We start from the raw sequence: 13,939 nt of genomic DNA, 5'->3' as shown, positions 1-13,939 counted from the left end.
TAGGATATTTCCATTACGTGTCAAGTTCTCTCATGCCCCCTTGTATGAAAACAGCATCACCCAAACTAGACGATGACATTAAAAAACCTAAAAGTCAACACAAACACAAAGTATTAGGAGATCAAATTCAACAACTGCTGCCAGACAGTCTGTGTGAGTCCAGTTCCATGAATTTATTAGAGATATTTGCACATGCCAAGTTCATCAGCAGTCTTATTAGCTAGAAGTTGGCAGCAACCCAAATGCCCATCAATGGATGGAGGGATAAAATGTGGTTCGCACACACAACAGACTACAATTCAGCCTTAAAAAGGAAATTCTGAAACATGTTGCCACACAGATAAACTTTGAGACTATTACACTAAATGAAATGTTCCAGCCACAGAAAGACAAATACTGCATAATTTCATCTACTTCATGAGTAAATGAGGATCCAACTCAGTCAGAGACAGAGACAGAATGGTGGGGGGGGGGGGGTCGTTTCAATTTTGAAAGATGAAAAGGAGGTTGGTTGCATAACTGTGGATATACTCAACACGACTGACCTGGACACTTGAAAATGGTAAAATGGCAACGGTTATGTCATGTATACTTTACTGGGAAAAAAAAAAAATCCTGTGCTTCTAGCAAAAACAAAAAACAAAAAAAAAACTGCTTTTGACAGTTCTTCAGTCTTTGGTGTTCTGTTGTTTCCGCACAGTAGGTCCAGACGCGGCACTGTTTATCTTAGCCCTGCTGAAGTGTTAGTGCTTCTGGAATCAGACAATCCAAATCGTCCACAATCGTGAATAATCTGTCCTGGCTGCCCTTCGCCCGCCGCCCTGGCCTCTCTAGTCTCCGGCATTTAGGCGGGACGGTTCCTGCTCCCCCTCCTAAGCGCCCACAGTGCCTTCTAGGAACATCCCTCGACTGTGGCCGGTCCGTCCAGCCAAAGGTCTAGTTCTCAAAGGCGGGCCGGGGGTGTTTAAAGCGCACCCCCAGAAGGCGCGGGCGCGGGTCGGCCAGCGGGGCCCGCAATGGGGCGCCGGGGGCGGGGGGGGGGGGCGACGCGGAGCCGAGCGGCGGCGCCGAGCCAGGGCCGGGCCGCCTCGGCGCCCCCTTTTACTCAACAGGCACCACAAACTCGCCGGCGCGACCGGCGTCCAGGGCGCGCCTGGGAAGCGCCTCGCGCGACGACCCCGGGGCCCCGCGCGGGTGACCTTGAGCGGACCCCGCGGGCGAGGGGCCGAGGGCCGAGGCGGGAAGGCGCCCCCGGAGCGCTGGGGTGTCTCGAGTCTGGTCTTCAAGCGCCGCGCGCGCCGCGGAGACGCCAGCCCGGCGGGGGGCCGCGCCCGGGCCTGACCCCGCGGGACCCCCTCGGGGCCGGGCAGCTGGGGGGCGGGGCCGCGCCCCCGCGCGGGCTGCTCGCTCCGGTCCACAGACGCCCTTTTCCGGGGCTTGCGCGACCGCTCGCCCGACGGGGCGGGTCGTACCAACCTCACTCGCGGCAGCGGCGGGACCGCCGGGCCGGCGTTCGGACCCGCTTTCCGGGGTCCCGTCGGGCTCGGGCGCAGCCGCGCCAGCCCCGGCTTCCGGGCGGCTCCCCGCTCTGCGCGGCCATTGGCTGCGGCGCCCTGGGCCCGCCCACGACGGCCTCCCTCCTGATTGGGCGCCGGTGTCCTTTTGTTAAGGCAAAAGGCGGGCCCCGGGGGTTTGGCGACGGGACGCCTGCGGCGCAGGGCAGCTAGTGCGCAGGCGCGCTTTCCTGCGTCGGGATTGGCGGGCGGGGCGGGCCCCCCGCGCCGGCGCCTGCGCCCTGGGCGGCGGGGGCGGAGCGGCCGGGGTCAGTCGGTCCAGGAGTCGGGGCCTGAGGCGGCCTCGCGATCCCCCCCTCCGGGCGCCTGTGTGGCAGGTGAGGGCGTCCGGGGCGGCGAGGGAGACGCGAGCGGCCGGAGTGCGGCCTCGGCCCCGCCGAGACCCGGAGGGCGGGCGGCCGAACGCGGCCCGGGCGCCGGGGGGCGCGGCCTGGGCCTGGGCTGTGGCGGGCGGCCGGGCCTCACCCCCGCAGCCCCCCGCGCCCCGCCCGCGCCCCCGCTCCCCGCCCGGAGGCCCCTTGGGGGGGCCCCGCGCCTCGGGCCACCGCCGATCGGAGGCCGCTGCCCAGCCCCCCCCGGCGCCCGCGCCCCAAAACGGGGCGGTGCGAGGGGCGCGGGGCGGCCCCGGCCGCCCAGGGGGGTCCCGGGGGCTCCGCGGAGGCCGGGGCGCGGCGCGGGGTCGCCGAGGCGGGGCGGGCGGGGCTGGCGACGTCTGCCCGCGCGGAGGGCGGCCGGCGGCTGCGGGGGCTCCGCGGGGCGCTTCCCCGGAGGGCCCTGCCGGGCGGGCGGGGGCCGGGACGGAGAACGGCCCCTCCCGGCAGGCCGGGGTCCGCGGCCGGGGCGCGCCCGCGGTGACGTCACAGCCGGGGCCGACGCGGCGCCGGGGGCTGCGCCCGCCGGGCTCTGCGGGCCGCGCGCGGTGCTGCCCGGAGCTCGGGGACCCGGCTCCCCCTCGCCGGGCTCGCTGTGGGCATCTGGCTTCTGCTCCATCCTCTTCGGCCCAACAGTTCCTTCATCTTGTGACATTTGAAACTGCATTTAACCCAGAACAGGCAGGAGCGGACCGGATCTGCACCTGCCACCCCTGTGGAGAGTTAGTGCAGCTGGAAGGGAATGAAATTTATCGTCAGTGATTTAGTAGAAATATCAAAGGAATTGAACATCTCGGCTTGCGGAGTGTTTGGCAACCACAGATTGTGGCCCTACTACGTTTCTCCCCGAGCATAATGGGAAGAGCAGGGACCCGTATACCTAGATCTGAATTCGAATTCTTGGCACAGGCGTTGGCTGTGAAATCTAAGTCAGGGTGCATGGCCCCTTTGAGACAGTGTCCAAATCTGTAAATTGCAGAGTCTTGTTGATTCCATGAACCAGGACTGTCGGTGAAGCATTTAGTAGGTTAACGCACAATGCCATTATTTTAGTAGTCTCAGTAATATGACATGACGAAAATCAGTTCAGATGCAAAGAAGTTGAGTGATTGAGACGGGATAGGTGTCAGATAAAAGTCTCAAGATCTCAAATTTCAGATGTGAGCACACCTGTGGTGGGTTGGTGGGGGAAAGCGAACGAGGACACTGGTTCTTGGCCCTGTGGAACTACTGTCAGGTATGGGTAAGGCATTATCCCTGGCCTTGATTCATTTATTTGTAAAATCAGGCAGCTGGACCAGATGAATTCTTTTTTGTGGCCTGGATTACTGCTAAATGGTAGGGAAAATAGCTACCGTTCATTGAATACCTGCTTTGTACTAGATACTGTTGCAATCACATTATATGTATCAACTCCATAAATTCTCACAACCTATGGGCTGAAAAAACTAAGACTGACATGTTAGTCTTGCCTGAGGTTCCAGAGTTTATACATAACAGAGCTGCGACTTGAATCCAGGTAATCCATGGATGTTGCAATACTATTGGGCATACTGGAGAAGGCAGAGATCTATGGTAGTCTTTGGTCACAGGTGTGAGGGCATGGAAAATAGATTTGTCCTAATGCTAGTAACTTCTTGGTATTTTTTCTCTGTGCCTTCTGCTTCCTGGACTTAAATTATCTAAATCTAGATTTAATCTTCCCCTGCCTAAAACCAGAAAAGATAGGCAGTAAAATTCACTGTGATTTTTGAGAAAAATTTTAAGAGGTCTGACCTAGGTTTAAGTCAGAGTTGGAAAATCTCAGAGAATCATATTCATTTCGGAGCCAAGATTTGGGATAAGCAGACCAACCTTAGCACCCCACATTCATACCAGTGTTCAGACACTGATACGAGTTGAAAAGGGGCTCTTTTGAGCACATCTGAGATGGAAATGGGCCAATGTGATAGCAACTACATATTGAAAAAAGGATTTTATCAGAATCTTATGTTGAATTATGACATAGTACTGTGCTACGAACATAGACATGGCAAAGTTTAAAGACTGATCCTATTTTGAAAGAAAATAAAATCCATGGCTAAAATACTTTGATATAAAGAGCTCGACAAACCTTTTGTATAAAGTAAATATTTATTTCTTTATATTTACTGAAAGACTTTGTATTCAAGAGTAGTATTTTGAGGCCAGTTGATTAATGGCATCACAATAAAAGAGGATTGCTTCTTTTCATTTTGTTGTGCTTTAATGTTCTGGTCTGCATCATTAAAGAGTAATGTCCTTTTGCCCGGCTTTTTTCATTTTGCTTATCAATATGTACATTTTACATAATTTACATCAGACAGGTTTTGCCTTGTGCAACGCTTGGGGTGCAATCTTACATGGACTGCAGCGTGTGTGCGTGCACAGTACTCCTTGAGAGTTGTGTGTTGTCTCCTGTGCACCGTCCGCATGCCCTCTGTGGTCTTGCCTCCACCCCACCATTGAAAGTATTTTTCTAAGTAATTATTCCTCATAACTTCCTTGACCCTGCTTTATTTTCTTCCAGTTTTTCCGATAAGTCAAACTGTTGATAAACCACACATAGATTTTCTATTTTGAATTACATAACTCATATAACTCTACCTTTTCTTCACCTACATTGGTCAGTCAAGAACACTTATATTTTGTTGACTTTTTGATTTAGTATTAGATTGAAAGATAAGCCAAAAAAAAAAAAATCTACCGTTTCCCTAGACGGATTTCAAAATCAGGTGCATTGATTTCATGGTTCTTCCTTTGGTTTGTATCTTACAACGCTGCTCAGCTGTCATAAAGATTCTGTGTTAGCTGCATTCTTTAAAACATTGGATATCAGAAATTGGAAGCACATTTATTAGACTAATTAGCAGGAAAAATAGGCAAGTTGCTGTCTAGGGTTGCCATCTGCCCCAAGAACACTCACTTTTGCTTTTTGGCTTTAGCCCCCAGACGCATGTCAGCCAGATAGTGGTTGAAAAGGAAGAAAAATGTTTTGTTCTTGGGGAAGTGCCAACTAAATCTTTCACTGCTAACAGCTCTTCCTCTTCAGTTATAAAGAGATATTGATTGATGGCAAGGAATACTTTTTGAATACTATTAACAGTTGAATAACACATTTTGAAAAAATGTTTAGTAATCAGTCTTTATGTAAGTGTGTGTATAAAGTGCATTATATATATGAAATACAGTGCATATATACACTTACTTTCTCTGAAATACAAAGAACCTGAGAGTTAAACCCATATGAAAAGATGTGAGAGTAGCTCTAATGCCAAGTAAGTGGAAAGATGCTAGAAGAATTGGAGTAGATCAAGCATTAAATCAATTTTATGTCATTTGTGGCTACAAATTCTTTAATGATTCTATGTAACGGATGTTTAATTTTGTTTGATAACTGGGTGATAACTTGAGAGATGGTTTATACATACGTTCACTGAACATTCTTTTTTCATGTTCGTGTATCTGAAGTGTCACAGTCATATTAACCGAAGTTGTGAGGGAATATACTATACACCAATTACAATTTTAATTGTGATTCTAGCGTCAGTATGTAAATATCCTTGTTCAATAGGTTTGGGTTCCACTGTTTAGCATGTGGAGGCATAACAATACCGTGGGTATAACAGATGCTTAATAAATATTTGAACTTAATATAACAACCCGACAGGTCTAAGTTACTTAAGTGAGTAGACTGAATAACAAATCTGTTTTCAGTAATAATCTTATAACATTATTTAATAAATTTTGACTTCATGGAATGTGAAATGAATGTTAGGAATAAAGCAGAACATTCTTCACAAGAATTTTGAACCCTAACATTTTGGAACCTTTAATGGAAACAATAAAATGCTAGTATTTATTTACATATTTTTTGAATTGTCTGTATAAACAGTATTGAACACTATGTAAAACAGTACATGAATATTTTTAGAGATTTGTCTTCTCCCTACCACCATCCTTCTAATATAACAGCTTTTTTCATTTTGCTTATCAATATGTCTATTTTACATAATTTACATCAGTGAATATGTGATTTTCTAAACATTTTTACATGTGGTTATAGTCATCATAAATACTTTTAGTAGCCACTCAAATAGAAACTGCAACTATGATTAACCAAATCCTGAATGGATAGTTTGTTATAGTTTACTGGGTTGCAAATAAGATTGGATTGTGGTTTCAATGTATGTATTATTTTCCTTTGCAGTTTTCCTTAGATTAAACTTATAAGAGTAAAATTCGTTACTAAAAAATATATTTAAATGTTTTTATGACTCATTACCATACTGCTTTCCCCCAAAATTGCATTTTTAAAGTTTGTGTCCAATATGTTGTACTTGCTTTTCACAATTTTGCTAGCATTGCTCATTACCTTCTTTAAAGAGTGACTTGATAAGTAAATATACAGTGGTGTTTTATTATGTATTTCTTTGATTACCAAGAAACTCCACATTTCTCTTACTAAAACATTACTTTGGAAACTATTTGTACATATCCTTTGCTTATTTACCCATTGGGTGTTTATTCTTAGAAACAGTAAAGCCTGTGAAATTAGTTTTCTTTTAAAAACAAGCTTCTATTTTATTGGTATGTTTGTCTGTTTCAAACTTTTTCTAATTGCAGACCGTTCACCAAGAATTTTGTATCCAAGACCCAAAAGTTTGTTACCTAAGATGATGAATGCAGACATGGATGGTATATTCTTTATCTTTCTTTTTTCATGTTGTGTGGCTGCTTTTGTTAACAATGGAAAGAGCAGTGAAGCAGTATTTGGGGGGCTTGGATCTTGGCTGATTTGTGTATATACATCCCTTCTAGTTCTAGAAAGGATTTAAGACATTTTCCATTCTCTAACTGTGAGATGTTGGTAAAACATTTTATCTTCACCTTGGTATCCTTATTTACAGTGTGGGTGAATAGCTTTTACGTCACAGGGCTTGTATATAACTCAAGTAAAATGATGAATATAAAATATTTTGCAGATTTTTAAGTGCTGCACTATACAGATGATACCTAATGTTAATAGTAAATATAAACCTTTTTATTGCAGCAGTTGATGCTGAAAATCAGGTGGAACTGGAGGAAAAAACACGCCTTATTAATCAAGTGTTGGAACTTCAACACACTCTGGAAGGTTAGCTTGTATTTTGTAGTTTTCTTGAACAGCATCTAACTCATTGAAATTGTAAGCATTAATGATGCTAAATTTCGTTTGCGAGTGTGCCTGATTTTTCAGTCCTTTTTAATGGTCCCCCCTTCCTGTAGCTTTGGCTGGTGATCTAGGATAACTTCAGTAGGAAGGCACATAGTGTTCTTACACTTCCCTTTTAAGATCTAACATAAGCTATTTAATACATAAAACTCCTTTAAGTTCCTGTATTGTGTTACTAAATTCACTTTAATAAAGCTTTCACTAAAGTAAAAATGTTGTAGATTCAGAGGTTAAAAGGGAATTGATCTGGTATTTTTCCTTTTCTAAATGTTATTACAAAAAATAAGCACAATCACTGAAACGTCTTTTGGTTTTTAATAAAATTAAGGTTTTGTTTTTGTTTTTTTGATACCAAGGTGAGCAGACCGTGTCACAGTTAATAAAATGCCAGGTGACTGTCGGAAGGTCCATACTCCCTTGTGCCTCTCAGGCTTGTGTTACTCTTCCTCAGACATCCCCACTCCTACCTCCCTGCTCTTCTTTCATGCGTTTGTACGCAGGGCTCAGCAGTTGCTGTTCCTTCCTGCTTATATCTCTCTCTCTCAGTTACTTGCCTACCTCCAGTGCCATTCCCTCACTTCCTTGCGGTCTGTGGTCAAATCCCCTTCATCAGAGTAGCCACGCCTGACTAGCCCGTGTAAAAAGATAACTTCTCTTTGCTTCCTGTGACCCTTACCTCTGAATTCCTGACCCTTACTCTGAGCCCCCTTAAATGGACGTGCGTCACATGCACATCACAAGGTAAGCTCAGCCAGGGCAAGGGCCTTTCTTTTTGCTACCCTGGCCTGTAGGGCGATGCCCGGCTCCTAGAAGGCGCTTAATACTTAGTAGTTAAGTGAGGGGAAGGAGGTAATGTTTTATTTGATCAAAAACTGGGTGTTTGGAATTTCTTGCTAATATAAAAATATCACCTTGGAAACTGCCTATGTCCAGTATATGAATTCTAAACATTTTTAATATAGCTTTATGTTGGCAAGTCTTGAGCCAAAATTCATGTTAAAATCAAGATTTTTTTTTTAAATAACCGTTTGAAGTATTAGATATGCAACCTAAATGCTGTTTACAAAGAGCAATACTTAGTCTTGACATGAACTCTATTAGGAATGTTGGCTATTGATTTGCACTGTTTACCCTGCTTCCTTAGCTTTTGAAGTAATCTAAATTTAAACACAGAAAACTTAAGGGTTGTGGTAATCTCTTTGAAGAATGGATCTTAAAAAGCATTTAGTATGTGAAACTATTGCCATCATTTTATTGATAATGCCTTTTTTTTTTTTTTTTTTAAATATAGATCTCTCTGCAAGAGTAGATGCAGTTAAGGAAGAAAATCTGAAGCTAAAATCGGAAAATCAAGTTCTTGGACAATATATAGAAAATCTCATGTCAGCTTCTAGTGTTTTTCAAACAACTGACACAAAAAGCAAAAGAAAGTAAGGGATTGCTGTCCCTTTGGTTTTATGGAATTGCTGCTGGTCTTTTTTTCTTTAAACTTTGGACAGCTTCCAAGGTTATAGTACTTTTGTTTGTGGCTTCATGGAATATTTATGGAGATGATGTCAGATCTAGGCAAAATTAAGAGCATAACAGAAGACTTCATGAGTTTGTGTATTATGTTAGTCTATGAAAACGTGCAAATGTATTGTAGAGACTTTATAATTAGAAATGCATATATTTATGAAACTTGAAAATGAATGTTTTACGGAATTTCCTTTGATTTATAGGTTTAGCACTGTCTTTTATTAGGCATAGTAAGAGAAATAAGAAAATAACCGCCATGTTGTGAAAGTGACCAAATCATGTACTGAATGCACAGCTTTATGTACCTGTCCACCGTCTTGTGCCTCTGCTCCATTTGCTTCTTCCTTCCCACCTCCCTTCCCCTAAGGAAAAAATCGGTTTCGCATTTGTAAAAGTAATTTCATTAGTTATCATCTGTGAAAATAACCTGAGCTTAACTGTTGAAACTTAACCAAAATAAGATACTGTCTAAATTAGGACTTGTTTTTTACTTTCAGTGATAGGGATAGTGCTGATGGTTTCTCTTTAATCAGCTGGAAACAGAGGCTCTAAAAATGATTTTTCCTTGGAGCTTAATTGTCAAACTGGGAGTTAACTTACTTGGTATATGAAAAGGTGAGTTCTGTTTGATGTTTGAAATAGAAATTTTTGAAGAAAAATAGAAGTAAGTTGGAGAAAAGTACTTGGTAAACAACTTCAAATGCTTTTACATCAGATTTGTGTTATTTCTGGCACAAGTTAGATCTTTGGGGAATATACACGAACATGGATTGCTTTACTAGCCTGTCTCACACTAGCCTTCTCCACATCTGGAGAAGAATATTGCAGAGCTTGGGTTTAAGGTTTTTTTGGTAGTACTCAGAAGATCGTTTGCACAATCTCTTGAGTGTGTTAGTATCAGAATCATGAATAGAACGGGGAAGTTTTACATGCGTACTAATGGGTACTTTTTTCAGTATTTCGTCTCACCACTCCTGCAGTTTTCTGCAGACCAACCACTTGGTTCTCAGAGTTGTAGTCATTCTTTAGCAATTTTTAAAAATGTACTTTGTAAATTCCACTTGGTAAAGTCAGTATGAGGAATGGGGTTACCTAGGGAGAGGGACGCGCCGATACGGCTTATGGTTGCTAGACTTAGGCTTCTGTAATCATGGAATAAAGTGATGTTTGCACTGGTGTAGGGTCCACAGACAGCTCAGCTGCATGGACATGAGTCACGCTGCAAACATTTTACATCCTTTTGTGAACTAATTTACAAACATTTAAAATTGTGTTGCAGTTATGTTTTTGCTGTTTAATAAAAAGTTGTTTCAGAGATTTGTGTGTTTTGATATGTTTGTCTAAATAACCAGGATATATAGTGGTGTATCCAGCGTTGTTCAGAGCCTCAGTTTAAGTAGCAAATTTTGTTTATGTAAGTTACTTGATGTTTAGGGGAATAATATCCTTATTATTAAAATATATGTACATTTAAAAAATAAAAGCAAAGAATTCAAAGGAAAGAATCTAAAGTTGTCAGAGGAAATGTGGTTGCAATTTTTGGGATAAGCTAAGCTTCCATAACGAAACATAATGATAAAAAATATAAAATAATACAGAAGTTTCTCTCCCAACTAATACAAGCATTGCAAGCTAGCACATTTTGTTCCTGTAATCTCACTCAGGGACTTGAGGATGTTCTGCCATTATCAGCCATGGCTTCTAAGCCACTCCAACCCCATTCTCTGTTACAGAAAAAGCATGTTGCATATAAGCCAGTTGTTATGGGTGGGACGTGCCTGGAAATGGGTCCATCTTACATCCCAGTGGCATGCAGATTTAATTACTTCTAGATGCGGAGGAGCTGAAAAATGTGTTCCCTGGCTGGAAGCCAAATTCCAGTTACAACTTTATATTACTATGGAAGCAGAAAGAGGGCTTTGGTGACAACTAGCAGCCCAGTCACAGCCCTGTTACTACAAAGTCTCTGCACCTTCTTCCCACACATGGAACATACATCACCCTTCCTTGTCCAGTTACCATTTCCAGATTGGAACAAAAATCCTGCTAAGTCAGCTTAAAATTTCCCTACCCGTAACACCTGATTACCCTGCCCTGCCTTCAGCAAGCATCCTTTTAACACGGTAAACTTCCCACTACCCTTGATGTCTCCCCTTAATCTTGTACTCACCTCCTGCCACTTGCTCTGACTATAAATCTCCAGCTGTTTGTCTGCCTATTGCGGTAGTCTGGACACCTGTGTGAAGAGACCCAAGTAACATCTGCCTTACAGTTTAAATCTGTCAGGGTCATTTCTTAAACACTTAACTCCTGGCTCTAACTCCTGGTAGAATGCTGACTGGCAGGGAAAACTGACATACCCTTTTCCTCAGGGTTCCCCAGTAGAACATCTCTTGATTCTGACATTGATTCCATCTAAAATTTGTCTCTATGTTCCCTTTCCACTTAACTATGGCAAATTATGCCACATTGTAATTCTTACTTGGAATTTTTGGATGGGATTAGCTGGCTCAGAATTTGGAATTTTTCGTATTTCATAAAGTAGTATGACTCATATGCCAGTGTGATTTGGGGAAGCACCTGTATATAATCAAATAGATATTTTTTGTACCAAAATACAGAAGATAGTATTAGGTGTGGTAAAGACAATATAAACTCTGTCAGGGTAGGTCAGCTGTTAGCTGTTGAATGAGTTTTGGGGACAAACATGATCAAACATTCAATTTTCAGAGACTGAATTTTGGAATCGTCTATAGGAACAATACATTTTGTAGACAAGTAACCCAAATCATCTAAGCGTGTCGTTCTCACCAATTAATAAGGGCACATTTCCATTCCTACTCTTCCCTCTGATCTAGTCTTTTCCAAAAGAAACTTTTGAAAGCCTTTAAAAGCCTTTCTTTCCCAATAATTTTTTTCCCTCTTATCACACCCCCCCCGCCCCCCGTGGCAGTCATCAGTTATTTTTTTATTGTGATGTCATCAAACATAGCAAGGATCTGAGATTACTTTAGTTGTCAAGACCTTTGTAGATGAAGAACAGAGACTGATTCATAAAAGGCTGTTTAAGAATTGGGAGAGAATGACTTAATTGCCTCTTACTCATCTGAAAAACAAGTTACCATTAATTTTACTTACAGAGATAAATGGTATTAAAGACAAATTTATTATAAAATGGACTTGATGTTGGTCTTAGGCCCTAATTTATCTTAGGGTGGAAAAGAGTGTTGGAGAGAGATGACAAAAGCTAAAGTAATACATTATAATCAACTGTTAATTTACTTTGTTTTGCAGCTGGTTTATAGATGGCTCGTCAAGTGGCTATGTCTTTAAAGCTCTAAATTACTTCCAAATTTTTACAAATTGTGAAAGACATTCAAATGGGCAAAAGGCGGCTCATGAGCATCTCTCCAGTGGGGCAGCAGGCGTCGCGTGGAGCATGCTTCAGGTGACCCCGACAGCAGACACTGTAGGGCCCCTCTCACGGTCTCTAGGCCGGCTATTACACAAGTCCTCGAATTATTAAAAGTGGGCAGCATGTAAATGGGCCTTACCATAGAGGTGCAAATGAATTCTGTCCCACACAAGTAAGATTTATTTTGCCAAGGTCATTACCCCCTCCAAGGAAAAATATATTTCTATTACCAAATTCATTTCACAATTCCTGATTGCCACTGATTTATATATTCTTGGTTGCCTTTTTAAATATTGATACGTGCTCATTTAAAAAGAACACCCTCCCAAATGACAGAGAATGTAAAATTGCTTCGACTTACAAAGATGTGCTGAGAGATGTGGCGCCAAGATGGTTCTCCAGGGGTGCTGGTCTTCTCCACAGCTGCTGCTGCTCCTCCCTGCGCTGAGTAGCTAGAGACCAATCCAAATGCCTTTCCCCGCCCATTTTCTCTCCTACCAACCTACCTCCTCTGACCTGTCAGATTAGGGATCATTTGCTAAACTTCTCACAGCTGGGATGCTATGAAAATGCACGGGAGCTAGGATTTTTGAAGAGATCATTAAAACCTACGTAGAAATGCTGTTAGGTCTTAATCATTTACAGAAGAGGTAGGAGTTCTCAGCTACTAGCCACCTCTAAGGCCTGCTGAAGTTAAAACAGAGCCACCCTTGAGAATTTAAAACCTCTGTAGAGCCTAGACTATATTTCTGTTTTACCTCTTCTGAACAGTTCTAATCATACACAAAACCTTTTTCGAACAGTAACTGAAGTTTTTAAGGAAATTAAATCTGTTGTGAGCAGCTGGTTGGAGCGCGGTAGCCGTTCCACCCGGGCCTCAGGTCAGAGGACTCTTCCCAGAGCAACGCCCAGGGAGGCCAGGCCCTCGTGAAGACCTCAGAAAAAGCAGCAACCAGAGCCAGTCAAATTAAAAACATCTAGAAAGGTCGCTCATACAAAGGCAAAATACATTGATTTTTCCCCCTTTACTAGACAGAAGGATGAAATTTAAGTCATTGAACAGGTCAGAGTAGGGTGGCAGAAGGAAAAGGCCGCCTCGCTCCCCGTCTACTGCGTGGGTCTCTGGCACACGTTTCTCAGTTTAGGTTTTGGTGAAACCTCTCAGCCACAGCACACCTGCACCGGGGGTGCGCCACAGGCAGTGTTAGTGAGCCTACAAAACTGGCTGCTCGGGGTTGACCTCTGCAAGCTCATGGAGTCTAACCAAACGTTAAAGTTGAAATGAATCTGCAACTGAGAAAGTAAAAACAGCTTTAATAAATCTTTAGGAAAAATGTTCATACAAGACATTTGTCAGGCAAGGTTTCCATAAGAGTAAGAAAGGGTTTCTCCCCTAAAGGAGTAGTTCACGCTCAGCCACACTCTCATCTGGAATCACTCAATACGTCTAGTTCGCTTGGACATTCAAATACAGAGCAAGAGAAGGGTGTCCTCGTGGACGTGGTAAGTCCAGGGAGTCGTGAACAAAGTGTGGCGACCGGGTGTCCAGACTGTCCAGCCCCGACGCGGGGACACGCAGAACCCGCCAGGGGAACCCAGCGTGTACTTGCAGTCTCCACTCCAGGACAGCGAACAAATAGTTGCTACTGGCTGGGTTCGGCTTCCTTTCACACAAGGAAGATCCACAGACTGGTCTTCCTTACACGCAGGCTCCAAATGTGCTGCTGGAGAGGGGGCTGCATGGGGACTCAGTTGGGAGGTGCCCTCAGACCGAGTAAGCAAGTCTGCGAGGGGTCAAAGCATCACCGGGGACCAGCTCTGCGGTGGC

The 13,939-nt window shown here is 43.9% G+C and overlaps 1 protein-coding gene across 3 annotated transcripts in view; it reads left to right on the top strand.

Moving 5' to 3' along the window:
- SCOC (short coiled-coil protein) overlaps positions 1-8,612 on the top strand; it is a gene marked incomplete at both ends in the record, with an annotated part of 32,741 nt that extends 24,129 nt beyond the window's left edge. Inside the window, 3 exons of one of the 3 annotated variants that reach the window (XM_084244793.1) lie at positions 6,590-6,661; positions 7,020-7,100; positions 8,470-8,612. In XM_084244793.1, the coding sequence (XP_084100919.1) occupies positions 6,590-6,661; positions 7,020-7,100; positions 8,470-8,612 (296 nt within the window). Of the gene's footprint in view, positions 1-6,589; positions 6,662-7,016; positions 7,101-8,469 lie in introns of all 3 variants that reach the window. The other 2 variants (XM_084244792.1, XM_084244794.1) reach the window with 2 other exon arrangements.
- Between the last annotated feature and the right edge of the window lie 5,327 nt (positions 8,613-13,939).

This window comes from Talpa europaea (genome assembly GCF_964194135.1).
Source record: "Talpa europaea genome assembly, chromosome: 10".
Lineage (NCBI taxonomy): Eukaryota > Metazoa > Chordata > Mammalia > Eulipotyphla > Talpidae > Talpa > Talpa europaea.
Note: the sequence above shows the minus strand (reverse complement) of the source record. Positions and strands in the feature narration are given on the sequence as shown.